Below are 26,742 nucleotides of genomic sequence, written 5' to 3' on the forward strand. Positions count from 1 at the left end.
AAAAACATGTCATATACACAAACAACATTGAATAGAGGGCAGCAACTTTCTGATTATTATTGAATCTATATAAAATCATAATAACGCCTGTTGTAACTTCCCAGAGTATAAGAAGATCTGATGATCTTCAGATGAACATTTCTTTCAAACGAAGACTTCAAAATGCAGTTTTTTAGTTAACTATCACATTCATTGAAAATATTCAATTATTTAATCAACTTTCAATTAACTTTGTCTAAATGTATTGGCTAATCTTTGCAGATGTAATTAAATGTGTAATAATTATATAATATAGTATATTCAACACTGGTTATGGCTGTAGTGGCAGTAGTGGTGGTATTGTGGTAAAAGTAGAGCCAGTATGTCACAATAGTAATATTGTAATTGTATATTCATACACTGTTTTTCTGAAAAGCCACAGGAACCTTGTTAAGACAGAAATCATGTCACACTTCACCTACCATTGGTTTAACGATCTGAACCCGTTAGCAGATGATGTGACAGAAATTTGAAACTGTAATCCCACATCTATTAATTAGCTTGTTCATTATATTTTACAATTTCATAAATTAACATCATTTACATGTTATTGCTTCACAGTAATTTACAAAGTCAATTTTCCAGGACTGACTCACATCCTGAATCAGATAATTACACCTTCAGCTTCCTGAGACGTCTGGAGAGTGAACGTCGTCGTCGGTCGATTCTCTCGTGGCGTCGGTCACGTGTTTCTACTTCACACTGAGTGTCTGTTGGATGTTTCTGTATCGCAGCAGCTCCTGTTCTGAAACTGACGGCTTGAAGTTTTCTAACGCAGCAGAGAAATCGTCAGCAGAGACGACGACGGGAGAGTCCTGTGAGTCCACACCTGAGAGAGAGGGAGGGAATCATTCAATGTACGAAACCTTAAAAATATAAATTTTACCTTCACACGCGACAATCGGAATCAATTCCACACGTTTGAGATGCGACATCCAGGAAATGTTTGATTTGTTTGTTGTTTGAAAATGACTAGAGCGATTATTCAGCTCTCGACAATGAGATTCACGTGAAGAAGCAATAACCAGCCGATCGAAAGAACATTGAACCATTTTGATAAATTTTCTAGCTGAAATGTAAAAAAATGTTTAAGTTCCTGTTTCTGAGTTTTCCTTTGTGTCACATGATAATTACTTTAATAAGTTAAATCACCACCTGGTGCCGTCGGCATATAAATCATTTAATAAAAATAATGACAGTATTAAATTATGATTTGTCTTCATGACGCGAGCTACAGTGTTTTAATAACTCGCTGCCAAACGAAAAAAAAAAGTTTTTTCATCGTTCAGATGTTTCTCACCGTCGTCGATGAGAGAGATCTTCCTCTTGATGGCGGCCGTCATTGCGTCTGAACAGAGCGCGTACAGGTCGGCGCCGGTCATGTGGGCGGGGCAACTGTCCAGCACCACCTCCAGGTTCACAGCGGGGTCCAACCGGAACCTGTCGTCGAGATTAAAATCATTATTAACAATGTTTTTTTGTCACAAAAATACTGAACGATATTAATATCTTGTGTGCACAAGCCGGGGAAAAAACAAAAACATCGTAATTTAAATACGTGGATATTTTTTCAAAACCTTGACTGAACTACATGTAAGTGCACTGTGTTCCTGTAGGGGGAGCTGTTTTCACTGTGTTCCTGTAGGGGGAGCTGTTTGCACTGTGTTCCTGTAGGGGGAGCTGTTCCTACTTTCTGAGGACGGCTTGGAGGACTTGTAGCTGAGACACTCGATCCTCGTTGATTCCCACGTAGACCAGCTTATCGAACCTGGAGACGACACAAAGAGAAAGAGTCTGTTGAATTTCTTCTGGAGTGAAACCACGACTGCCAGACAGCGGACGGTTACTATGGTTTCTACTACGGACGCAGAACGTCATTGACGTCGGGAGGATATCAGCGCTGACTGGCTTTCGCGACATCACGTCACCTGAATATTTTCGTTCCCAGTTCAAATATTTAAGCCCCAGTGTGTCATTTTTGTAATTTTCTGGCGACATCTGGTGGTAAAGTTGCAAACCGCAACCAACTGAGCGACCGACAGGGGACACTTTATGGTGGCGCACCGCTGATTCCCGTTCCTGTTTCCGTCAGCGTCTGAAAATTAAACGTTAACGCGAAGTATTCTGGAGCGTTTAGTTCAACAACCATATTCAAACACGCCTTAGAAACATGGAGACTCACACGGAGGTCGGTCCACCTCATGGAACTATATTTAACATATATGAACACAGTTATGGACAATATATTCAACTTCTGAGAATAAGTTCTTCTGAATATATTACACACTGTAGCTTTAATGACAACACCTTTCGTGTGTATGTGTGTGTGTGTGTGTGTTCTGACCTGCCGGGTCTCAGCAGCGATTGGTCCAACAGGTCTGGACGGTTTGTTGCTCCGATCACAAAAACCCCGACAGTCGAGTGCAGAGCGTCGAGCTCGGCCAACAGCTGAGACACGACCCTGCGCGGGAAAGACGTTGTACAGTCAAATTCTATTCACACACATTCATCTAGACTAAGAAATATCAACATGGAAATATCAAGTGGCTGGTAATATAGAGGCAGACGTTTAACTCACCTGTCCATCACCCCTCCAGAGTCTCCACTGCGCCCCCTGCTGGGAGCCAGAGAGTCCAGCTCGTCGAAGAACACGACGCAGGGCGCTGCTGAACGCGCTCTGTGGAACACTGAGAAAACAGGAAGATACATTTCATATTTCACATCTCATTGAAGCGTGACTGTATCAGGGCTGTTTGAATATATTCACCTCTGGAAAAAAACTCAAAGAAAAAACGAGCTCCAACAACTTTTTAACGTTCAAGAGTCGGAATGAGTTGTTGAAAATGAACACGAGTCTTAAACTGAAACTTTCTTTAGTCAGATCACATGACATATGACTCCGCCTCCTTTACAGTTGACGGATCAGATTTCGTCGTCAAGTCGTGATACAAACCTTCTCTGATGTTCTCTTCACTCTGACCCACGTACATGTTGATGAGCTCTGGACCTTTAACACTGAAATGAGAGAAAACAGCAGATAAGTTTTCAACCATCAATATCCGACAGAGAGTTACATTCCTGGGCGGCGCCAGTTCCTTCGGTGGTGGGAGGTCTGACCTGAGGAAGGTCATGGAGCACTCGGTGGCCACGGCCTTGGCCAGCAGGGTCTTCCCCGTCCCCGGCGGTCCGTACAGCAGCAGTCCGGTCCGGCTTAGACCCAGAGACAGGAGCTCCGGCCGCTGCAGAGGAAGCTGCACCGTGTCCAGGATCTCTCTCTTCACCTGCTGCAGGCCGCCGACGTCCTCCCACCGCACGTCGGGGATCTGTCGACACAGAGGACGGAACCCGTGAACGCCCACGACAGAGGAGATCAAGTTTTAGAGGCTCGTTACACTGAGACGCTGCGTCACCTTCGGCGCGCCGACGGCCTTGGACTGGGCGTCCTGCAGCGTCTCCAGGGCCGAGGCGAAGTCCCGGTTCAGGACGGTCACTCCGCTGGAGCACAGGTCCTCCTCTGGACGACCACCGCTGCAGAAACAACCAGATCATTTACATCAAGAATTTTATTTCAATTCCCTGGGTCTTCAGTCAGTAAGACCTGCCAGGAAGAGGAAAACCTTTTTCCTCCAAATGATCTGGTTCTTGATTCGGTTCCGATGGTTTGATTCTCAGCAGGATGACGCAAAAACTACTGAACTGATTTTTCCTTGACACTTGGCAGAAGGATGGAACACGGGCCGAGAAAGAATCCGTTACATTTTCTTTAACATTGTGAGACGGAAGAAGATTCGGAAGAAGAACAACTGATTTCACAGAGAATAATTCATGAATCTAGATGAAAACAATCAGACACGTTAACTGACTGATTCCATGAGAGAATGAGATCTGGTGAGTGATTGAACTGAAGGACTGTGAGATCTGGTGCGTCATGTGGCGTCTGACCTGCTGTGGACCAGCCTCCTACAGGCAGCGCGACCCGCCTCCGCCAGCAGAGCTCTCAGATCCCCCAACACGAAACCCTGAGGACGAGAAACATCGGTTGACGACGTGATTCTCTCCAGCAGCTGTTTGACGAGTCTGAGACTCTGTTGTTCGATTCTTTGTCGTTTTTTCCCCGTGGACGTACCGCCGTGAGTTTGGCGAGCCTCTCCAGGCTGACGTCTCTGCCCAGGCGAAGGTCTCGGCTCAGGCCGGCCAGCATGGAGCGCCGCTGCTCTTCCGTGGGACTCTCCATCGCCAACTGGTGGACGAACGCCGTCATGACACCTGCAGACAGGTCCCGAGGTCTGCAGACCGTCGCCACCACCGCCACACTGAGACACGGGAGACAAGAGCGTTAACGCGAGGCCTCCAGGCTCCTGAGAGTAAACGCGAGGCCTTCAGGCTCCTGAGAGATAACGCGAGGCCTTCAGGCTCCTGAGAGATAACGCGAGGCCTTCAGGCTCCTGAGAGATAACGCGAGGCCTTCAGGCTCCTGAGAGATAACGCGAGGCCTTCAGGCTCCTGAGAGTTAACGGGAGGCCTTCAGGCTCCTGAGAGTTAACGCGAGGCCTTCAGGCTCCTGAGAGATAACGCGAGGCCTTCAGGCTCCTGAGAGTTAACGGGAGGCCTTCAGGCTCCTGAGAGTTAACGCGAGGCCTTCAGGCTCCTGAGAGATAACGCGAGGTCTTCAGGCTCCTGAGAGATAACGCGAGGCCTTCAGGCTCCTGAGAGTAAACGCGAGGCCTTCAGGCCTTTTGAGGACTTTGATAAGAACTGATCACAGATCTGGACAAACAAATTCTTCCACAATAAACTGCGGAACACCATATTTTTTTTCTGGTTTGAGACACAGACGCAGGACAAGAATACAAAACAATAATTTTGCTACTCCCAAACTGAAATTCATAGATGGTGGTTCTCAGGGACAAAATTAAAGATGGTGGCCGTGAAGTAAACAAGGAAAAGATTATTTTAAAATTTTTGTTAAAGATAACCTTTAACCCCCCTTATGTTTAAGAATTCTCTTATAACAGAAACTGAAAAAATCCCTTTAAAATAAGGTGAAAATAGAAACACCCAACAGACAAAAGTGAATTTTACGGCTACATGGAGAAATGGACTTTAAGACTTAAGTATGATCAATGTGTAAAATATAGTAGATTGATCACCTTAACCAAATATCTATCTAGCAGTTTAATGGTCTTAATGTTCACGTTCCTCTCCAGTAAACATCGGATCCTCCACAGCTCTGAGATCAGCTGCTCCTGTTCCTGTTCTAACAGATTCATCTAAAACTCAGAGTGACGGAGTGGAAGTTATCTGTTCACTTGGATCACGAGTGAGAAGTGAGCAGAGCAGCTGGCAGATGTTTTTCGGCGTGTTGTTGTGTGAGGCAGTGACCTGGTGGGGGCGCTGCCGAGCAGCTGGCAGAGCGCCGCCCGGACCCGGCCGTCCTCCTCGCCCGCGCCCCCTCTGGGTCGGAGCAGCAGGTGCAGGTTCCTGAGCAGCAGGACGCAGGGCCGCAGGGCGCCGGCCCTCTGAAACACCGACGCCAGCTTCACCTCCACAGCTGCAGCGGTGTCGGCGCACACGCTCACACAGTCCACCTGCACAGGTGACAACAACAATTGATAAATTAATAAATATGTATGGTCATTTTTTCTTTTCACCCACAAAATGAGGACGATGGGAAAATGTGTTCAAGAAGGAAACATAACGAGGAATTGTACAAGTGGATGTATCAGAATATGATATGTAATAAGTATTTTATGAGTCGCATTAACATTAATGACATATAGACACATACTCTGACTTAGCTACCTTTGCTAACTTGTAAAGCTAATAACATGTTGTTTAATAAACCTTGGTCCTGATCAGCAGCTCTGACTTAGCTAACTTAGCTTGTAAAATGCTACACGTGGCTCCTCCTCTAATACCCATCGTGATGTTTTAACCAATTGAGGGGTATTGTTAGTTTTTTTTTAAATAAAAAAAAACACCGTATTGACACAAGTTAAAACATTTTCATATTCTCCACTGTCGTACCTTCAGCAGGTGGAGGTTCAGTCTGCGACTCGCCGCACCGGTCACCGTCACCTTACCACTTCCTGCAGGACCATGAAGGAGGACGGTGCAACCCGACAGGGAGCTGCTGCAACCACACACACACACACACACACACACACACACACACACACACACACACACACACACACACACACACACACAGACACACAGACAGACAGACAGACAGACAGACAGACAGGCAGACAGACACACACACACACACACACACCATCAAACAATGTCCCATCATGCCTCTCTCTCTCTGTCTCGTCAGACTCGTGTCTTTGTCTCGTTACCTGTGCTGCAGGTGGGGCAGGATGATGCTGCTGAGCAGGTCCACGGTCTTGTCGAGGCCCGGAGGAGACGCTCCGTCCAGCGAGCAGCACGGGACGGGGCTGTTGGTGGACGCTCCCTGAGGAGACGAGTCGGGACATCAGAGCCACAGACCGACCGACACACACCGATACTCGAGCCGCACGACTCTTCACAACGAAATCACTGTCACCATATAAACACGTCAGCTGTGGACTCACCATGTAGAGCGAGGTGTGAAGTCTGTCGGCCAGGTGAGCTCCGGCTCCACCGTCCTCTTCCTCTTCTTCTTCTCTCTCTGCAGACGGACAAACCTTCTGCACTCTGAAGAACAGCACTGGACTCCTGTCAGGGGTTAAGAGGTCACACAGACTCATTACTGATTAGTTACTGTACCTGTCGGTGTGACTCTACCTGGGGATGTGACTGTACCAGTGGATGTTACTGTACCAGTGGGTGTGTTACTGTACCTGTGGATGTTACTGTAACTGTGGGTGTTACTGTACCTTTGGATGTTACTGTACCAGTGGGTGTGTTACTGTACCTTTGGATGTTACTGTACCAGTGGCTGTGTTACTGTACCTGTGGATGCCCTCGGAGTTGTTCTGTAGCAGATCTGGATGATTTTCAGTGGGAACTGATAAAATGTCTCCCTGCGACACCAGTCTGAAGAGAGAGAGAGGCTCCGTTCACAGTTCTTCACATTCTTAACATTTCCCGGCTGAATATTGGAGATATGAACGTGTCATCACGTCGGACCTGGGAGTGCTGAAGTGTTCCGAGAGCAGCGCGTCGAAGTGGCCGAGGCCGTCGTACAGCGGAGACGCCACCGGCTGGATGTGAAGCTCGCCGGCCAGCGGAGGAGAAGCCGAGCGACAGGAGCTGTCAGAGCGTCCGGCGGACTGCGGCGGAGACGGACTCCACCTCTGAGACGACACGAGGCCACGGGGAGATTTTATAACTTCCGAAGCAACAACAATCTACAGAAAACATCAGCTGATCGATCGAGTGATTGATTGATTACCTTCATCCTCAGTGTGCAGCAGTTCACAGGAACCACTTCCCCTTCAGTCAAGTTGAACCACAGAGTCGCCGATATGAAACCGACTTCCTCGTGGTTCTGTAGCTCTGGACTCGGTGTCAAATCCACCACCACCACAGAGACCAGCCGCTCCCTGCCGACGCCGCCCCTGACGTCCGACTGACCCGACTGACCCGTCTGAGGTCTGGAGGCTGCGCCCACCCGGGACATCTTCACCCACTCGTGGTTGAACAGCCCCAGTCTGAGCAGCAGCTGTTTGCTCACAAACACGCAGCCGTCCACGTCCACCGCCGCCGCCCCCTGCCGGCCTCCCACGCCGACCCATCGCCGGGCGTCCACCACCCGCACGTCCACCCTGCACTCCAGCGCGCGCAGGATGCCGGAGAACCCCGAGCCCAGCAGCTTCCTGCTGTCGAGAAGAGACCGCCCCCCTGCGAGGCCGTCGGCGTAGTGAGCGAAGTCAGACACGCTCAGACTGAGCGGCCTGCCGGGCGGAGGAGGGGGGGCCGGGGGGGCCACCGGGTCCCAGCAGTCAATCAGGACCAGAGAGGTGTCGGCTGTGATCCGCCCCTGCGTCACCGGACTGCAGGACAACACCGACAGGTCCCAGAGCTGCTGCTGAGATACACAACAACAACCACACGTCAAGAAGAGAAAACGACATTTGGACGAAGGCAACCTGAATATTTTAACCCTGGTTTCATTTCCAAGATTGTAAAGAGATGAGAAAGGTTTTTAAACTTTGCTGAAATTACACAGAACAAACCATTCACCCGGAAAATAATCAGTAGATTGATCAATAACAGAAAACTTAAGTGAAAACACCCAACTGTTTAAACACTGATCTTATTCTATACGTTAGCATGTTTTGTTCGTTCGCCGTTAGCTTGGCAGAATTCTTCACAAAAACAAACGTCTAAAACTACAAAACAATTCATAACAGTTCTTTTGTGCAGAGCTGCTAAAATCCTTCACAATTAATAAATAAACAAAAGGAGTCATAAATGAATAAAACTATTATTAAAACTTTAATTAAAACTTTAATGTCTGTCGTTATTGAATAATGTTCTAGATCAGTTTTATGACTGGGGTCTGGTTTTAAAAAAATAAATCTAAAATGAATGAATGTAGAGATAAAAGCATCCAACGTGAAGTCTAAAAAAACATAATAAAAAATGTCCACGTTTTCACAACCAAAAGCAAATTTATGAAAAATTATTTTCTCATGTACTTTCCAGTGCATTATAATAATGTTGAGGTACTTGTACTTGACTTTTTCTTGTTAACATTTTCAGCTAATATATACTTGTTCCACAAAATATCACAATGTGTCACTTTTTACTGCACCGCATTTACTTCAGTTTTAAACTTGTCGTTACTCGTTACTTTATTCAGATTCATATTACACAATATAATCAACTCAGACGCATTAGAGGTTGTTATCAGAGGGGGCGGGTCTATGATACTTTCCTTCTGACTTTGTAACAGCCTATTTCTACACTGTGGAAATTATTCATTTTAATAAAAGATCTGAGTCAAAATTATTTTATAGTTGAAGTTATTCTGTTATGTTTTTGTTTTTTTTCGCCTCAGATCCGGACATGTTAGTGTTTGCATGTTACGTCACCCGCTCCCGGGTCTCACCTGTCCCGGCTCTCAGGTGTCCCGTGTCTCTCACCTGTCCCGGGTCTCAGGTGTCCCGTGTCTCTCACCTGTCCCGGGTCTCAGGTGTCTCTCACCTGTCCCGTCTCTCTCACCTGTCCCGGGTCTCAGGTGTCTCTCACCTGTGCCGGGTCTCTCACCTGTCCCCGGTGTCTCTCTCACCTGTCCCGGGTCTCAGGTGTCTCTCACCTGTCCCGTCTCTCTCACCTGTCCCGGGTCTCAGGTGTCTCTCACCTGTGCCGGGTCTCTCACCTGTCCCCGGTGTCTCTCTCACCTGTCCCGGGTCTCAGGTGTCTCTCACCTGTCCCGTCTCTCTCACCTGTCCCGGGTCTCAGGTGTCTCTCACCTGTGCCGGGTCTCTCACCTGTCCCCGGTGTCTCTCTCACCTGTCCCGGGTCTCAGGTGTCTCTCACCTGTCCCCGGTGTCCCTGTCACATGTCCCGGGTGTGTCTCTCACCTGTCCCGGCTCCTCTTCCAGCGGCGGGTGTCGGGGGGGCAGCAACAGCGGGTCTCCCTGCCGGGCCAGCAGCCACTGTCCCGGGCCGCAGAGCTCCAGCAGCGCGCCGGTGAACTGCCCCGCTCCGGCCCAGCGGAGGCTCTGCCTGCTGCGGGCTCCCAGCACCACCGTGTCCAGGGGGACCGGCTCCAGAGGCCGGACGGTGCCGGCGCCTCCGAGCCGCGGGAGCCCGTGGTGCCGCAGGAAGACGCGGCTGACGAGCAGCCGCACGCGGCTCCGCGACTCGCTGTCGACGAGTCTCTCTCCGCAGCCCGCGGTCTCCTCGTCGGCGGTCGGGTGGACGCGCAGCAACACGTCGGCCCGCCCGCGTCCCTGCGGCCGCTGCGGGGTGAAGAGGACGGTGGGCGGGTCCGTGTCGCGCTGGAAGACGACATCCAGGTGAGACTGGAGCATCAGCGCGTCCAGAGGACTCAGGTGAGCGGGGAAACTGTCCACACAGCACAGCTCCACCTGCACCGCCATCTTGGACCTGCGTCACCGCCCCCTGCTGCCGCTGCGTCACGTCTCCAGCGCCTCGTCGCTGCCCCCTAGCGGCGGACCACGGCAACTACAACAAACGACTTCATGTCCGCCTGAGACCCAGGCCAGTCCCTTGTCCTCTACACATGCGTCTCCTCTAACCCCTTTTGAGCGACTCTATCGATCCCTGTTGCATCTCGAAGAGGACTTCCTGGGCTTTCCAGTGACGTGTCTTGTGATACTCTGGGATTCTGGTTGCTTCCTCTTTCCTTTCATCCAAAATGGACGACATAGCAGTTCACACATTTTTGGTAAAGAGATGTAAGTCAAATATGGTTTATCTATTGTTTTTCGTTACTATGATAATCACATTTGTTCTTGTTCATTAACATGTTAGGAATGATATATTTAGTTCTGAAGGCAGTTAAATTATTTAGATTTTTAAAAAATAGCCTTTTTTACGAATGTAAATTCTACTCTAAACTCTAAATTCCTTGGTTCCCAGGAGGCTATATTACATAATATGAATATATTTCATTCATGAGACGCTTTTGTCCAAAGCGAATTACAATAAGTGCATTCAACCATAACAATAATAATATTCAATAAATCATTTTCTCAAATCATTTCAAAAAGACCGTCAAAGCAATTGTCCAGTGTTCATGTTTTGAATAATGTTGTGACCAATCAGCTGGGCTCTAACAACAATAACAATAATATAAATAACCTTTATTTATATTGCACCTTGCCGTAACAAGGTGCCCTTCAATCAGCAGTGATTTCCAGCGTCCTGTGTCCTTCACTTGCTCACCGCAGAATGCAGTGTTGTCTCATGGTGTTAATGCTGCTCCTGTAGTAGCAGTGTTCTCAGTTTACTGATGTGGTAATGATCTGTGTCCATCTACATAACACCCTGACATGAACAGTGTAAAAAGCATCTTGTTATATTATTAGCTTTGAACTAAAGAAATAAACTACATTTAAGATTCTACATTTCCAGAACCTTAGAATTGTACAAACAATATTTAGCTACATTCCACCGGTGCTCTTTGTTGAGTGTTGATTAAAAATTCATCATGTGTTGTTCTGGTGTTTGTGTCTTATACAGACCTGAGACCTGTGGTTAGTCAAGATTGACCTGATCTGGACCCTCGGCCTCACGGAGCCGGATCAGATCAGGTCCTTGAGTTTAATGGAAACACGTGAGAAAATAACGACAAGACGTCCTTTCACATGATTAAGACTTTACTTCACAGTTCAGTGCCCATCGACCCCTTTACAAACACAACGTGGGCTCCAACAACCAACAGACCTTCGTACTGCAGAATCCAAGCAGGTACAACGTCCTCGCATGGTAAACCCTGTTTTTCTCATGCGTAAAAAAAACGGGCATAGTGCCAACACATTGGAACAGAAGGTTAAAGACTTGAAATAATTTACACTTTGCTTGGCAAGATAAAAAATAAAGATGTCTTTATGGGAAATGATTCTATTATATACTGTACAATTCAGAGCATAAACAAAATAAAAACACCCAGAAAATAGATTGATTAAAGCATGCCCATTGTCACACCATGAGGACGAGGCTAGCAGCCGAGCAATTTATTTTGTGTTCACATCCAACTCTTCTCTTTATCCAAGACTATAATGAGTACAGGATATAGTTAGGAATCTCTTACCATATTAACATAGGCATTCAAACCAGTCCAATTTGATCTTCTTTTTTTTGGCCAATAGGAAGGGGAGAACTATATCAAATAATTTAAAGGTACAGATTGTTGTACATGTTGTTCTCCGTCTACAGATTCAATGTATTTGTGATATACTTCACCATGCAATGTGAACCAAGCAGGGTACTGTCAGTAGAAGAGAAGTAAAGCTGCGGACAAGCTGGGAGCACTGTGTAAGATGAGTTAGATCAGGGATTTGCCGGGGACATATCCATAGCACCATGGCAGCAACGCTCCTGTACGACAGTCAGTCAAGATTACTGGAAGCCCATGAAGAAAGTTCAGTTAGCTGTCCTTGAAAAGAAAGAAAGAGGTCCGAACACATTAAATGAGTTAAAGGAGGTCATTGTAACAGCACAGTCTAATATGGAAACAAGTGAGAAGCTTTGAGGCGTAGCTTGTCCGAAGACTGATTAAACACAAACATGTCTCAGTGATGAGTCTCTTTGTATTATCTAGCGGGCACTGCCTTCTCCCTGGTAATTGGTTTCCCCTTTGTCGTAGCAGCCGATTTTGGCCTGGTCCTGGTGGGCACGGTGCCAGAGGAGGACTGGGAAGTGGCTTCCTGCGATGCGCTGCGCCGCATGGTTGTTGTAGTCCTGGGCGGTAGCATGGGGACAGTTGGGGCTCGAACTGAGAGTGGCTGCCTGGACGGACATACTCTCTGAGGAGAGGGGCTGTCAGTCCTGCAGTGAGTGGAGCTAAGGCTGCGTCGGGTACCAAATAGGACTCGCAAGGGCATTCGAGGGCTGCCGGACGGGCCAGGAACAGCAGTGGAACGGTTACATGAGGAGGAAGACCTGGGTGAGACAGGTTTGGATTTCCGTTGGGTGCTGAGAGTGCCAAGTCCAATTTTCTGATTCCTGTAGACAAGAGTACATCGAAAGTGTTATATTTAATCAAACTGCCTCAAAATGTATATTTTTTGAATACACTTAAAGGGAGAAACAGAATCATACCCGTTAGCGAAGGATGGTGCTCCTTTGGTAGCGCTGGAGTCTGGCAAGGAAAGAGGAGAAGGAAGAGCAGCAGCAGCAAGCCCCCCTGAAGGTCTCTTTATGGGGGTGACAGGTCTGGGGATCCTGCTCCTACACTCCTTGGAACCTTGCTCATCAGTTGGTTTGAGACGGGAGCTCCTCCTGGACTCATCCAAGGTATGTGTGTCCTCCTCTGAGCCTGTTGTGGACAGAGTTTCAGAGGCCCTGCGACGCTCATCATCCCCAGAGGACAGAGACGATGATGTCCCAGACAGCATCCTCCTCCTTATCCAGCGACCCTGTTGCTTCTGGACCAATATACGGGCCAAGTCCAGCTGCCGGGCCCGTTGCTGAAGCCGAGCGCGAGCTGAGAGTGATGAGGACTTCTCTGAGCCCGAGTCCTCTTCAGAAATCAGTACTGGGATTCGGCTTCGGATTCTGGGCATTATGGCAGCCGGTAGTTCTGATACAGTTGTCTGAAGCTTGGGAGCTTCTTCACTGGATGACGGCAGTTTCTTAGGTTCCTGTGGCAGATCTTCATAGTCATGAACTGGTGACATTGCTTCTGGGACAGGCTCCAATGACTGTGCCGGGACAGGGGACAGACCACTCTCAGTTTTAGAGTGTTTGTCAACTGGTTCAGTTTGGTCTGGCACCTTTGGAGACTCTTCTGTCACTGATGCTCCCCCATGCTCACGGGTGTCATCCTCTACAGCCAAATCCTTCATGATGGCTAAAACTTCCCGGTCACTCTCCTTGGCAGAGTGACCATTGGAAGACATTACATTGAGGTGGGATGTCTCTGCAATATGAACAAAAGTGCGCTCAACTTTGGTGAAGGGCGGGGATGCAGGCGCGATGGGAGTGGAAGGTCGCAGGTCTGACCTTAGAGCAGGGGACAAACGGCCGCCAGTCTCAGAATGTTCAGGCTGAATTGTCTCCCCGACCAGTAGGCGGTCATTACGGAAACTAAGGGCAGATGGAGTGGCCAACTCACCCTCTAGCACATGATCACCACCAGAGGGAGACTTGCGAGTGTCTCCAGGAGAGAAGAGGACAAGGGTTTTGGATGCATCCTCCAAGTCAGGGTCTGCATCAGCAGCCGAGGCATGGTCTCGCTGGGCCCTCTGGTCCTCAGCCATGAGTGTGGAAGGCGCAGCGTCCTGACTGCGTTCAGTGCTTTTCTGACTAGCCTCGCTATTGGAATCACTTTTTGTGACATCGTCATCCTTTGGCCCTAGACGTTCTGGAACTTCTTCATCTGGTGTGGCAAAGCTCCTGCGCTGAGGCAAGGTACCGGTCAGCATTACAGTGAGGAAGTCCGCCCTCTTGGCCTGGAGCTGAGGAAGGATGTGGAAATGCTCCTTTTCGTCACTCTGGCCCTTCGTCCGGTAGTCTGGGGAGGGCAGCGACGGGATGCTCTGCTCTGTGGGTGACACCACCTGGAAACAATTCAACAACACTTTTAATTGCCACTAAAAATGACTCTGAACAAGACAGCATTGAACAGACTGAACAGATACATTGGACAGAACATCATGTAAGGGGTTAAATCACAATGCAGCACTCATTAACACGGATGACCAATCAAACCATATGAGCCCTGCTGACATTGTAAAAAACAAACCAGGAATATGTCTGAAAGCAATAAAAGTTAAACTGTGGTTATTGTGTTGTTTTGACCAAAAAAGGAAAAACGTGTGTTGATGCTGTTAATTCGGCCCCTCTCCCAGCAAGTAAGACATCAGGAATTGATGCATTTTCCCCCAAAACCATTTTAATGTCATTTTGGTTGTACACAAGCTTTTCAAGATTGTCTAGATTACATACATTGATATAAAAGGCACAAAAAAATGCATTGCAGAGTTTATCCTTAGACAGCACGCAGTCTGATATCAGGTGAATTTCAAGTATTTCCCTTCATAAATATTTAACATTGAGCCTGTACATACTAAACCCCGCTAAAGATCATGCTATTAGAGATTAACTGCAAAGCTAGTCACTTTCTACATTTCTGTATATATGTACACAGTTATCATTTGGATTTACAAAAAGTTTAAAATACATGCTATAAATTATACAAGCAGCACTGTACAATCATATAGTGATAGAAAAAAAACGCTTACATGTATTTTACACGTGAAAGACACTCACGGATCATCACACTGAACTAACACTGTGATCTCTTCAGCTACCTCGACTACAGACGCCCTGCTTCTGTTGCAAAAGCTATGAAGGAACGTTCAGACATTTTTTGAGATATTCATTTTTTTTGTCGTCCAGAGTCAGATGGGAAAGTGTTAGACATCGGTCCAAGATGCGTTTAGCCTAGCTTAACGCGAGCTGGGAGCTAGGGGGAAACCTGGCTCTGTCAAAGAGAAAACAAATAAACTTGTTCCAAAGTTTGTATATTGTTTTGTGAACAGATGTAGAAAGAGAAGACTGATATTGATAGATGGACACTACTCTTGTGCCAAGAAAAAAAATAAGTTCAACCTATCTCAGCGGACGCTAGCTTTGCTAAATTAAACATTAAGACAAAGTCCCCCTCCCAACAACTCAAAAGCTGTCAGATTCACATGTTATTACATACTATACAACACAACAGGTGGAAAAACAAATGGATGAATCAACTAAACCATCTGTTTTAATAATAATAAAGGTACAAGGAGAGCTACCGTTTTCCCCCTTGGTTCCAGTGTTTGTGCTAGGCTAAGCTAAAATTTACGTTATCTCTGAACTGGATCCCAAATTAAACTGATCCCATCTTCTCAGAGGGAAAGCAACTAAAAACAATCTCCCACAATGTCTTAATGTTCCTTTGAGGATCAGTTATTAGTGACACAAGTGGTTTATATGACAGTTTTGACTCATTAATAAACTAGTGAATGTTGCGTACCGTCTGAAACAAAGCTAACACGGACACAAGTGTTCAACTGTAAAGACAGTCTGTAGCTTATCTGTACAATATCACCCTGTTATTTCATAAAGTTCAGCACTAACGTATCAAATATGCAATTAAATATATGTAGGGGGAGGAGCATAACGTTTGTTTGCTATATTCGTATAATTCTACTGTGTTGTTCATGAGGTATAACTGTTTGAGGAAACATTTTGAACAGTTTCTTGTAAATCCGCACTCACTGACTGTGGAGGAAATGGAAACCTAAAGACAAAAAGGCTTCAAATTCACAGTATTTTAGACGAGATGGAAACATATTTTTCCTGTTAATAAAAAAACCTTTAAAATGTCGAATTTCCAGGGGCTAATAAAAGCAGACTAAATTCTGGTTTGACCACAAAATACTGCATTCGTACAATTTCTGATGAACGGTGCCGAACACATTTTTTTGAGGTTCTCTGTAAATCACTTACAAGTTACAATTGAAGGTTTAATATCGCTGTGCTTAAATCCAATGAACACAAGCAGTATATTTCTCAGTTTGAACAATGTGACGTGGCAGCAGTTAGACGAGCACAACACTCGTCAACATGTTTCCTCACATCCAGTAAAGGATGTAACTTACAGAGTCAAAGAGACTCCGGAACTTTTGATTGAGTTCACCTAAATATTTTCTACCGGTTAGCAAGTTCCGTATGGGCAATATGCTAATTTTTTTTAATTTCATGAAATAAATACTGGAGTCACTATACAAACATGCTCACATCACCAGGAGCCAATAAGAAGCCTCTGAGATCTGAGAGCACATTCTGTTTGGAGTGTGCTGCCAGCCTCGTATTTGAAACTCGCTCAGTACACGTAAAGGTATGAACCTCTATGGGTCTTATTTTTGTTTTTTGTCCATAATTCCTATAAACCATGGGGTTGGACCAGCAAACCTGCTCAAATCCAGCACAAATATGCTGAATATTCACAGTGGACAGTGCGAGTGAAATCTTTCACCAATGTTCACATCGGCCTTGTTGGCGCCTGTGCAACAAAGCTGCTGTGATATGACAGATTATGTCCAAAACAGCAAAAATTGCAAAACATAAGTCGTTTAAAAATCCATCCGATCCTTCCAGATTTTTCGTCCCACACAGCTCCTCGAAAACATGATCATTTTTTAGCATCGTGACCTCCTCCGCTGATGTAAAAATTCACATCAGCAGAATAAGAACAAGAATGGATTCTGTGTCCATCAAGACTAATAATTAAAAAAAAGGCTCTTGCTGCTTGTTGTCTTTTTAAAGCCACCTGTAGACTCGACAGCTCTGATCCGTGAGTATCCTCTTTTGTAGCAGTGTGAATTATTTACAGAAAAAATCACAGACGTTTTTCAGTCAGGTGTATATTCACTGTCTTTGTCGTAATTACAGTACAGTGCTGTGTTTAGTCATTTTACAGTCAGAGGTGCGTGTCGTACTAACAGTAGATCTCATGCAAAGAGTGTCGACAGTCGGTAAACAGTCTGTTGGTACGGCACACTTCATTAATGCTGCAGATAGTTTTTTTATTTTTCATTTAAACTCAGCGTGTGTTTCCTTCTCCAGTATTTAACTGAATGTGGCACTGCCTTCATGGCGACACAGGACAAAACATATATCAGTGACAATCAGGTGAAATCATTTTGCAAGCGTGCAAAATAAATATCAGAGTTAGCAGCTTCATACATTCTCTAAGTGGTTGTTCTCTAACAATATGCTAAATATAAAACGGGCAGGACGTCCTGAAGTTAGCATGAAGCAGCATGAAAACAAACTGGAGCTGAAATGAGCCTCAGCACGTTCAGACAGCACCTGCGCAAGCTGACCTAATGCTAACACCTCAGGCGTAGGAAGCTTAATGAAACAGCATGTGGCGCATATTAAGTTAATTTAGCCCTTAACTTATTTTGAAAGCAACAGATTGGCTTCTGTGCACCAAATGACCGACCTAGCTAGTCTAATCTGGCGAGATTTTGGAAAAAAAACGTTGTTGGACGTGTCGAGGAGACGCAGCTTGGACTCACAAACGGCTGCTTTGGTTTGATGTTAGCAGCTTTAAAACATGAAACAACTCAACACTCAACTACTCAACTACACTCAATGGCTCAATGTTCTTAAAGTTACATGGAATAAACGTTTCTGCTGGAAACCTACGTGTCTCAGGACGGGACCAGCTCGGATTTCTGTCTTGTTTTAAAGGACGAACCTTCGAAGGGTGACATCTCAAACATACCAATTTAATTTAGTTTGATGTCACTCGCTGCTATTAGTTTTGATGGCTATTCTTTTCATTTTTATTGACGAATAAATCAAAGTCATTCAAAGTTGCATTGCGCTACCCAGACAGCGACAACAGCCATTGAGAGTGGGACCTTCGAGATCCAGAGGCTTCGAAGAGCCGCATGGACTTCTTCATGAGACTACAGCTAGACATCATATATATAAGATAAACTATTAATGTTGTTTTTCTAGGATTTTTCCTTATGAGTACTCGTGGAGGTAACTTTCTTTTTTTACGTCAAGGGGGAACTGAAACGCCCAACGAGGTGACGCAATCTCCCACTTCAGGACTCGTTCCTTACTCTTGTTTTTGGATACGACAATAAGGATGTCCCTCAACATGCTGATGCCTGTGACAATGAAATCGGTGTCTTACGCGCTCCGTCCCTGATACTTCATCCGAACATCAAATAATTGCTGATCCCATCAGGTTTACTCCTGATTCTTCGTTTAAGCACCATATCTAGCAGGATACTTGTATTTTAAACATGTCCAGACCCGGAAACACACTTTAACTAAAACCAAACAACACAAGGTCAACGCAACAATGAAACAGACTCTGGCTACATTGACTACGCATATGCCCTTGGCAACACAACTCATACGTGCTTGTACGGTTATTCTGTCTCGTTGTTTGTGAAATGGAGAAAGTGGTGACTAGCTCTGTGAAATCCCTCACTCTGCTGCACCGCAGTCATAGTGAGATTATAGAGGTGCTTTTTTATTTTAATTAATCGCAAGAATTATTTCTCTCCTACGCATCATTTTCTAAATCAGATTGATTTGCTTCCTTTCAGGCAGCCATTGGTTCCTGTGTCGGTCAAGCCGGGACGAAATAAAATCTAAAAACTGATATGATTTAAAAATGTTAAAGAAAACAAACAAACATGTAAACAACCAGACTGTCCATTTTAAAAAAGTATTTTTTTTTGTTAGAACATCCCTCATTTCACTTATTGCATCTGTGTTTTGCATTCATAGATAAATCCTCTCGGGTTGAACTCAGGTATAAAGTGCAGCAGTAAAAGTGATGGAAGAAGAAGCGCGATGTAAATAAAACATGACGTCAGAAACAGAACAAAACGCAGCCAAATGGATTCAAATAGTCAACGATGCTCAGTGTTTATCTTGACACACTCAAGATGAAACTACTCCCCAAGAAGCCTCATCCAAGCAACTCGGTTAGGTTACCGTCTGACGAGACATCAGAAACCTCCAATCTGATGAACCATGACGGCAAGAAGCTCCGACCATTAAAAACTCATCTCATTGATTTTTAATTCACAATAAATGGATCAGGACCGACCTTGTCCTCCAGAAGAACCTGGATTCAACTCAAACATGAACGAGCCAAACGTAGGAACAATGATGGTAAAGTCTGTAAATCTCCACGACAACCCACCGTAGCTTCCGCTGGCTGTGGTTTCTGAAAGATCATGATTATTTCATCATGGCCAAGACGACAAAGTGCCTCGATACAGTCGCGTGATGTGTCGCTTTCCCTTTTCTGTCTCCAGGGTAAAACAATTAACTCAAAGGGGCTCGGACGAACAGGAAGTACAGGCCCCCGTTACCATGATAAACACATTAACTCTAGATCAATGCTAAACTGATTCTGATTACCTGATCAATAAATCCTGATTCAGGATAACAGGCTTAAAAAGGTCAGAAACAAGATTAGGAGTCTACAGCCACACGTGGAAACAGCAAAGCAATAAACTAAATGCTAATGTCAGCATTGTAACAAGGCTGAGGGTATAGTGTTTACAATGTTAGCATAGCAACATGGGCTAATTAGCAGTAAACACAAACGTTCTGCAGGTATCTGGTCAGAAAACCAAATCAAATCAAATATTGACCTGATGATGGTGCTAGATGACAAGCCAGAGGGTATGACAAGTTATTAAGGATTCGTCCTCTGAGCACCATGAACATCTGAATCAGATTTAATGAGATATTTCCGTCTGGACCGACCAACAACTATCGTCTAAAGATAATTAATTTTTTTATCTCCAGATGAAATAATTTGGAATAGCCACAGATGCACAAACAAGAGATGCAACAATCCAATGACAAGCTTAAAAGAAAACATTTGTGTAACTATTCTTTACCAACAACAACAGCCAATAATACTGAATGATTTGCCCCCCCCCCCCCCCCCCAAACGTAGAGCCCCGCCTCCATTTCAATTCATTCATTCACCAAACAGACTCGGCATGAGATATGACTGCAAAGACAGTTCTGCGTGCGCTAAATCACTGGCCATATGCAAAAAAGTTAATGAATAAATAAATAAATACAATTTTACTACAGAGTTAGCAAAAATGTTGTCAGACGTTGACGAAGATGCTTCATTTTTGCTGTTTTGATTTCCTCGGGTTGAATGTAGTATAGTTAATATTTCTGTCTATTTTTTTATTTTATTTACTTTTCTAACATTTATAAAATGAGGTTGTGATTTTTCTTTAATTAGTTGAAGTCAAATTTTTGAGTTGTGAATATTTTGAAGTTCCAAGAAATGTTATTCTGTAATTTGATTTTTGAAAGCGTTTTGCTGCGTCTTTTATTTTCCTGTTTTTGTGGTTTTGTTATTTTTTCGCGTGGCAAACATTTGCACTGTCAAGCTTCCGTACGGAGACACGGCGCAGAAACAGTTGAGAGGCTGCGATCGGATCGATTGATTGGTGAGAAACGTTCCCACAGAGAAAACTCACACTTTCTCTCTTCACACACAACATTTAATGAAACAGGACGTTGGGTGTTGGTGAAGCGGCGTCGGTGTATTGCTCAGTGGAAGGGATGAACAGGGGGGGGGGCGGGGGTTGATCGCCTCGGGACGACCTGCATTCCTCGACCGATCGCTCCTCTTCGTTTTTGCCGGAAAAGCGTCAAAAAAATTGAAACGTAATAAAATTGCACAAATACTGTAAAAGCTTAACAGTCTGTCAGCAGCCGCACTCGGTTTCACACTCGTCTGCTTCTTCTTCTTCTTCTTCTTCTTCTTCTTCTTCTTCACAGAAACAAAGGACGCAAATACTTAGTTTCACATTTTTCTGTGGCGTGTGCAAATCAGGTTCGAAGAGGCTTCGAGAGTTTATTGCATGGAAAAACATTTCCCGGCGGCGGCGCTGTCGTCGTCCTCTTCTCCTGCTCCTCTGCTCGAAAAGTCGGTGGTAGGGCTACGTGAGTGTGTGTGTGTGTGTGTGTGTGTGTGTGTGTGTGTGTGTGTGAGTGAGTGAGTGAGTGAGTGTGTGTGTGTGTGTGTGTGTGTGTGTGTGTGTGTGTGAGTGAGTGAGTGTGTGGTTATTGTCTGTCTCTCAGTGTGCTGTGTCATACATGTGTTTGTACATGTGGAGCTGACCTGAAGTAAACTAAACCTTGTTTAGGGGCCAAAAAAAAATACAGAAACTCAAGTAGTCTTAAAGTCTCAAAAATGATTTTAGGTTTTATTTAACGAGTGGATCTCTTTTTTTTTTTTCTTGTGAAAGGACATTTATAGATCAATAGTAAATGAATGAATTGATCACAGTCGGTGATCAATACAGTATAGTTTATGGGGGGGGCCAGGGGGTCGATTCTGCCCCCGGCCACAAAAATGTTTTGACTAACCCTGCATATGTAATGTGTGCATGTATATTTGTGTATATATGTGCATCAGTGTATTTCACGTGTGTGTGTGTGTGTGTGTGTGGTCCGAGTCCGCCCCTCAGCTGCTGTTCTTGTTCATGAGCTTGGCTAACATCTGCTGCAGCTGCGTCCGCGACACGTTCAGGACCGAGTGTCTGCTCCGGGGGCTGCCGGGCGCCGGCAGTGTGCCGGCGTGCCGCCGCCGGGCCGCGGCGCCGACGTGGGCGGTGACGTGGGCGGGGCTGCTCTCGGCCGAGCGGCTCCTCTGGATGAAGCTGCCGCCGGCGTGCGGATACTGCTCCGTCTCCAGCGTGGAGGAGGAGAAGACGTAGGAGGCCAGCCTCCTCAGCTGATTGGGCCGCGGTTGGTGCCGGTCGTCGTCCAACTGCAAGCAGACCAATCAGAGAGAGGGAGGGGAGGTTAATAAATGAAACACAGACTGTAGGGAAATAATGAAATGCTACATGGCTACATCCCAACACTCTGATTTGACTTCCTGCCCTCGTGTCCTTCCCCTCCCCGACCGCCCGGGCGTTAGACAGGTGAGAGCCAATGGGTGATCTCACACATCTAAAGCCTCGCAGCTGATTGGTCAAAGGTCATGAGGGGGGAGGGGCCTGGGAATAGAAGCTGAAGGAGTGTCGGTGTAAATCTGTCTACAAGTTACAAGCTAAAAGATGCTACACAGAAGCTACAATATGAAAAACACCTAACGGGACAGTGGAGCCAATCGGCCGTTAGCTGTGTGGGTTGCCAGATTGGTCAGACTAGCATCCCTCTAACTGGTAACATTGCGATGATGGAAAAACATCTTCCCCACAAAAGAAGCACTTTAAAAAGGACACAAAGTCACCGGCACGAGCAACTGCAACATTCTCACTAGTCTACAACAGTCTGAGACACTCTGAGCTTTTGGGTTTCTGAAGGGAAAGAAAATGAATTACCACTGGAGATGCAGAAAGAAACCAAACAACAGGGAAAACAAAAGAGAGATGGAGTCGTCAAGCACACAAAACACAGACACACAACGGAGGAACACAAAGGAGGAAAAGGGAAGAGGAGGAACAGAAACTGAGTGAGAGAACAGAAGGTTAAGGACTATTCCTAAACTGTGCTTACCCCGAAACATCACTTTATTTCTTCTCGTGTTGTCCCACTGGCACCCTCGCTCTGTTCTCTGTCTCCTCGGGCGAAATCAAACTCGACATACCGCGTACTTTTAAATCGATCGGTCGGGGGGGGCAAAGGCATCAGTGGTTATGTGGAGGGGGTGGGGGGGGGGGGGGGTGTGGAGAGGAGTATAAAAGAGAATGGCAGTCCAGAGAGCTCGCTCTGAGGCTACTGGTGACAAACGGCACGGAAAATGAAAATGTCTCGCCAACAGTTTCGCTCACGGAAACAAAACAAAAGAGGTAAGTTAGAGCGGCGACGTTACGCTGCAGGTGAAGTGAAACGTCGGTGACGATGCAGTGACGTCCGGCAGCCACATGGTGGAGTATGGAGGACCACACCTGCCTTATGAGTGAATAAATTAAATGAGAGCATGAATAAATTAAAAGGCAACACACAAAAAAACAAATGAATGAAAACAAAATTGAAAAAAAAAATCAATAAATCACACCGATGAATTAAATCCTGCTAAAGGAAAATCAAATGTCAATCGCAGGGTTTCAAATCAAATTTTAAAAAAATAAGTGTGATATTTAATAATTCCACATTCAGACTCCCCAGTGCTTCACTCCGTCCCACGTCCCTGTAGCGCCACCATCAGGACGACACTTACACAAGCAAACACACAAGAAAAATGACCACAAAAAAAACTGAAGTGGTGAAATGTCCTGATCACATTCCTGTTCCCCTCAGGATGAACCATTCCACTGTCTCCTTTTAGTGCCACCTGCTGGACAAACTGAGCTCCACGCCAGCAATTCATTGTTTCCCTCCATATTTTCATCAGGTTTGGTCCGTGGAAGATCTTTTATTTGTTTTTGTTTATCTGTTTATAAATAAGTGTTTTGTTTCTGTATTGTGTATATTAATATTTACAGCTATTAGTTTTTTCCATAGATTCTCTTCCTCTTACCTCCATCTTTATTTTATGGAAGCCCAGAAATCCTGAAAGATTTTTTATTGACTAATACACAGTTCCTTAAATGTTTGGTTTGTCTTTTTTTAGTTTTTCCTTCCAACTGACAGTAGAAACTTATACATATATATATATACATATATATATATATATGTATATATACATATATATGTATATATATATATATATAAACATATCCACTCTTCTTGTGTTTAACGATTGCCGACCATCTATCTGAGCAGATGTTTCTGTTGTCCTTGTGTTGTTGCAGTTCATGACAAACAACACTGATGGGGACATATTCTGCTTTTTCTGTTTGTCCTCTAGTGGCTTAGAGGTTTTTAAAAAAAAAGAACTTCTGCAAAGTTAAAAAGCCCAAAGTCTGAAGTGAATCTGCTCCTGAAACACCTCGTCAGTCGTCCGGACGAGAGTAGGAGACGACACAAAGTTCCAGAAGTGCAAAGAGCCGGCGGCCAGTCTGACACGCGCTGGGCCAATCACAAGAGAGTGTGGAGCCAGCTGGCCAATCAGCATGACTGGGCTTCATTGGGAGGAGGGGCCTTAAAGAGACGGGGGTTTCAGACGGAGGCTGTGAGAGAGGAGCTGCAGGAGACTGATGCGTTCACCTTCTCAGGTCATAACCCACGTTAACACTATGAACCTGAAGGAGTTCTGGCAGACTGAAGAAATGAATCGTCTCCAAGTGACAAACCTCTGACTATGAACTATGAGTCAAATATGCTTGTTATGAGAAAATGCATCTGTCAATTAATACCTTAAAAAAGGCCCCAAAAATAATCATGAGGACTTCCTGCCACCAAAAACAAGAGCGCCTGAGCCAAGAGACACGACCAGACTGAAGGACACCGAGCTCAGAGCGACCGCCGAGGTGGAATCCGTCTCTGACCGAGTCCACGACATGACGACGACGATCAGCTTCTCAGGAAACAGATCGATGCTGAAGAATCAAACTGATCAATCAATCAAAAGCTTCCGACAGGAAGTTATTGTTGAAGATAAAACTCAGCGTTGAAACACGGACATTATTTATCCACTGCTGAGGACAGAAGATTTTTGATTTTGATTCTGCAAAAACTCTGGAATAAGTTCCATTTTTTTTCCACATCTGAAAACCAGTCTTTTTGTAAATTCTCTCGTTCTACAAGTTGTTTATGGTTAAAAAAAAAATGATGCTTATGGGTAATAAACCTCAGTATACGTGAGTCTCCTGCCTGAAAAGTCGGACTCGCTACATCGACATCCACACGCTGAACGTTGGTACTGGACGTGAACCAGCAGGCGCCACAGTTTGTCCCGTTGTTTGATTATAATAGTACATTTACATTTGTTCACCATCATGGAAACTCATCAAACAGTATAATCCAGACACATGGATCGGTCCGTTTGTGTAGGCCTGTCACGATATATCGTACGAGAAGTTATCGTGATAAACGCCATTGTCGTCATTTTAAGAACTTCTTTTTGTTGATACTGAATCGTGTGAACTTGCAGTTCAGGCCTATTCCGGCTCGTTGCACGTGCATCCACACGATCTGTGTTGCTGCTGCCCAGACAAAACAAACAAATTCAAGACGAAATACAAAGTAAACCATATTTTCTGACATTTTATAAACCAAACCAGTAGCAGATGAATCACACGACGAGAACAGACGAGTGGACAGAAGCAGCGAGACTTCCTGGACTGTTGTTACCATTCATTCTTATGTCAACAAACACTCATGTAGACACAACGGCAGTTATTGAAGCCAATAAAAAATGATTGAGTTCATGTTTATGTATCGTACGATAAGTCGATAACGTAATTATCGTGACAGGCCCAACGTATGTGGTCGTTTTAAAGAGCGCTGACTTCTAGCGGCCGTTATGTACACGACCACTAGAGGTCAGCGGTGGAGCTGGTACATCCGTCACTTTTGTGTATTTCAATGGATTTGCTTATATTCTGTAAAGTAACTGTGCGTATTCTCTGCCATGTCACAATAACTCTTACCATCACCGTTACCTTCACGAGATCATCAACCATGCGTTGGTCAATCAAATAAAACCCCACGATGCTCTGAGGTGAAAGGTATTTGTGTCGTACCTCCCGTCACCAGGAGAGGCGCTAGTGTAGGAAAACGATGGAATTGGTCGTTTTTACCACATACCACATAGTTCGTCATATGAGTGGGAGAACTTGTTGGTATAAGCTGTGTGTGTGTGTGTGTGTGTGAGAGAGAAAACAGCAGAACAACAGAGGATGAAAACATCATTTACATCCTGACACATTAGCATCACGGCTGCCGGTCGTGTTCGACAGCTGCAGCTGCTTCTCATTCATCCCTTCAGAATTAAACAAGCGGTGCAAAGCACTTAAAAAGATTTGAAACTCGGCTCCAGTCAGGAGGAAAAGGTGGCGGTCACCATTCACACACAGCAGGAAACAGGTGAAAACAGGTGTCACAGGCAGTCGTGGAGGGAATCAAACCATCGACACCTTCAGGGTCAAGAAATGAAGCTGAAGGTGACGACAGCAGCTCCATGTCTCCAAGCGGGTCGGTCAGTTAAACCTGATCAGAACCGACCTCAGGCTCCGTCACGATGGCACAACAAAATCTTCTTCAGGAAATATTTCAATTTGGGGATTTAATCTTCTTATCAGGACTGTGGATCCTTTCATGCCACATACAGTAAACAGTAAACCGCAGAGGGGGAAGCCCTCAGACTTCTGGCTGCTGGCGGTTGAACAGGTCGACTGCGTGTGACAGATGTTCCCGTCGTCACTCTCACATATTTAAAAGACAATTCCAGCATGAGTCCAGATGAGTTGCTCTTGACCTCCAACAGTGAATGAAGTGACGAAAGGTGGCGAGAGGTCGTTTCTACCTGCCTCACAACTCCACCAGCGCCATGCAGATGACGGACTGACAGATTCTGATGCTGCGTTCTTCACACCGAAACGCGCTGAGACTATATACGCAGAGGCGCGAGAAGAAGATGTGTAATTTGCTTAATTCGTTTAACTCGCTGGAGTT

At 45.4% G+C, this 26,742-nt stretch overlaps 2 protein-coding genes across 7 annotated transcripts in view; both read right to left on the reverse strand.

Moving 5' to 3' along the window:
- Nucleotides 1–192: 192 nt before the first annotated feature.
- Nucleotides 193–10,123, reverse strand: pex6 (peroxisomal biogenesis factor 6). Of its 3 annotated transcripts, none has more exons than XM_035636388.2 (18): nucleotides 9,561–10,123; nucleotides 7,424–8,056; nucleotides 7,159–7,325; nucleotides 6,982–7,065; nucleotides 6,621–6,744; nucleotides 6,384–6,499; nucleotides 6,067–6,172; nucleotides 5,422–5,627; nucleotides 4,166–4,352; nucleotides 3,982–4,058; nucleotides 3,450–3,567; nucleotides 3,157–3,362; nucleotides 2,993–3,054; nucleotides 2,618–2,726; nucleotides 2,384–2,500; nucleotides 1,730–1,807; nucleotides 1,340–1,479; nucleotides 193–868 (listed from the first exon to the last, which is right to left on the reverse strand). In XM_035636388.2, exons 1-18 carry the CDS (start codon nucleotides 10,080–10,082, stop codon nucleotides 732–734), a joined length of 3,189 nt encoding a protein of 1,062 aa, XP_035492281.2. In that variant the 5' UTR covers nucleotides 10,083–10,123; the 3' UTR covers nucleotides 193–731. The 3 variants fall into 3 exon arrangements, with proteins under 3 accessions (XP_035492281.2, XP_035492282.2, XP_035492280.2); XM_035636389.2 differs by having other exon boundaries at nucleotides 6,067–6,169; nucleotides 7,424–8,059; XM_035636387.2 differs by having other exon boundaries at nucleotides 7,424–8,059.
- Nucleotides 10,124–11,306: 1,183 nt separating this feature from the next.
- Nucleotides 11,307–26,742, reverse strand: part of ttbk1a (tau tubulin kinase 1a) — a 40,655-nt gene continuing 25,219 nt past the window's right edge. For all 4 annotated transcript variants that reach the window (XM_035636384.2, XM_035636383.2, XM_035636385.2 and 1 more), the window contains 2 exons: nucleotides 12,769–14,228; nucleotides 11,307–12,672 (listed from right to left, as the gene is read on the reverse strand). In XM_035636384.2, coding sequence (XP_035492277.1) covers nucleotides 12,261–12,672; nucleotides 12,769–14,228 — 1,872 coding nt within the window. In that variant the 3' untranslated portion in view covers nucleotides 11,307–12,260. The remainder of the gene's footprint in view (nucleotides 12,673–12,768; nucleotides 14,229–26,742) is intronic.

This window comes from Scophthalmus maximus, chromosome 8, assembly GCF_022379125.1.
Source record: "Scophthalmus maximus strain ysfricsl-2021 chromosome 8, ASM2237912v1, whole genome shotgun sequence".
NCBI lineage: Eukaryota > Metazoa > Chordata > Actinopteri > Pleuronectiformes > Scophthalmidae > Scophthalmus > Scophthalmus maximus.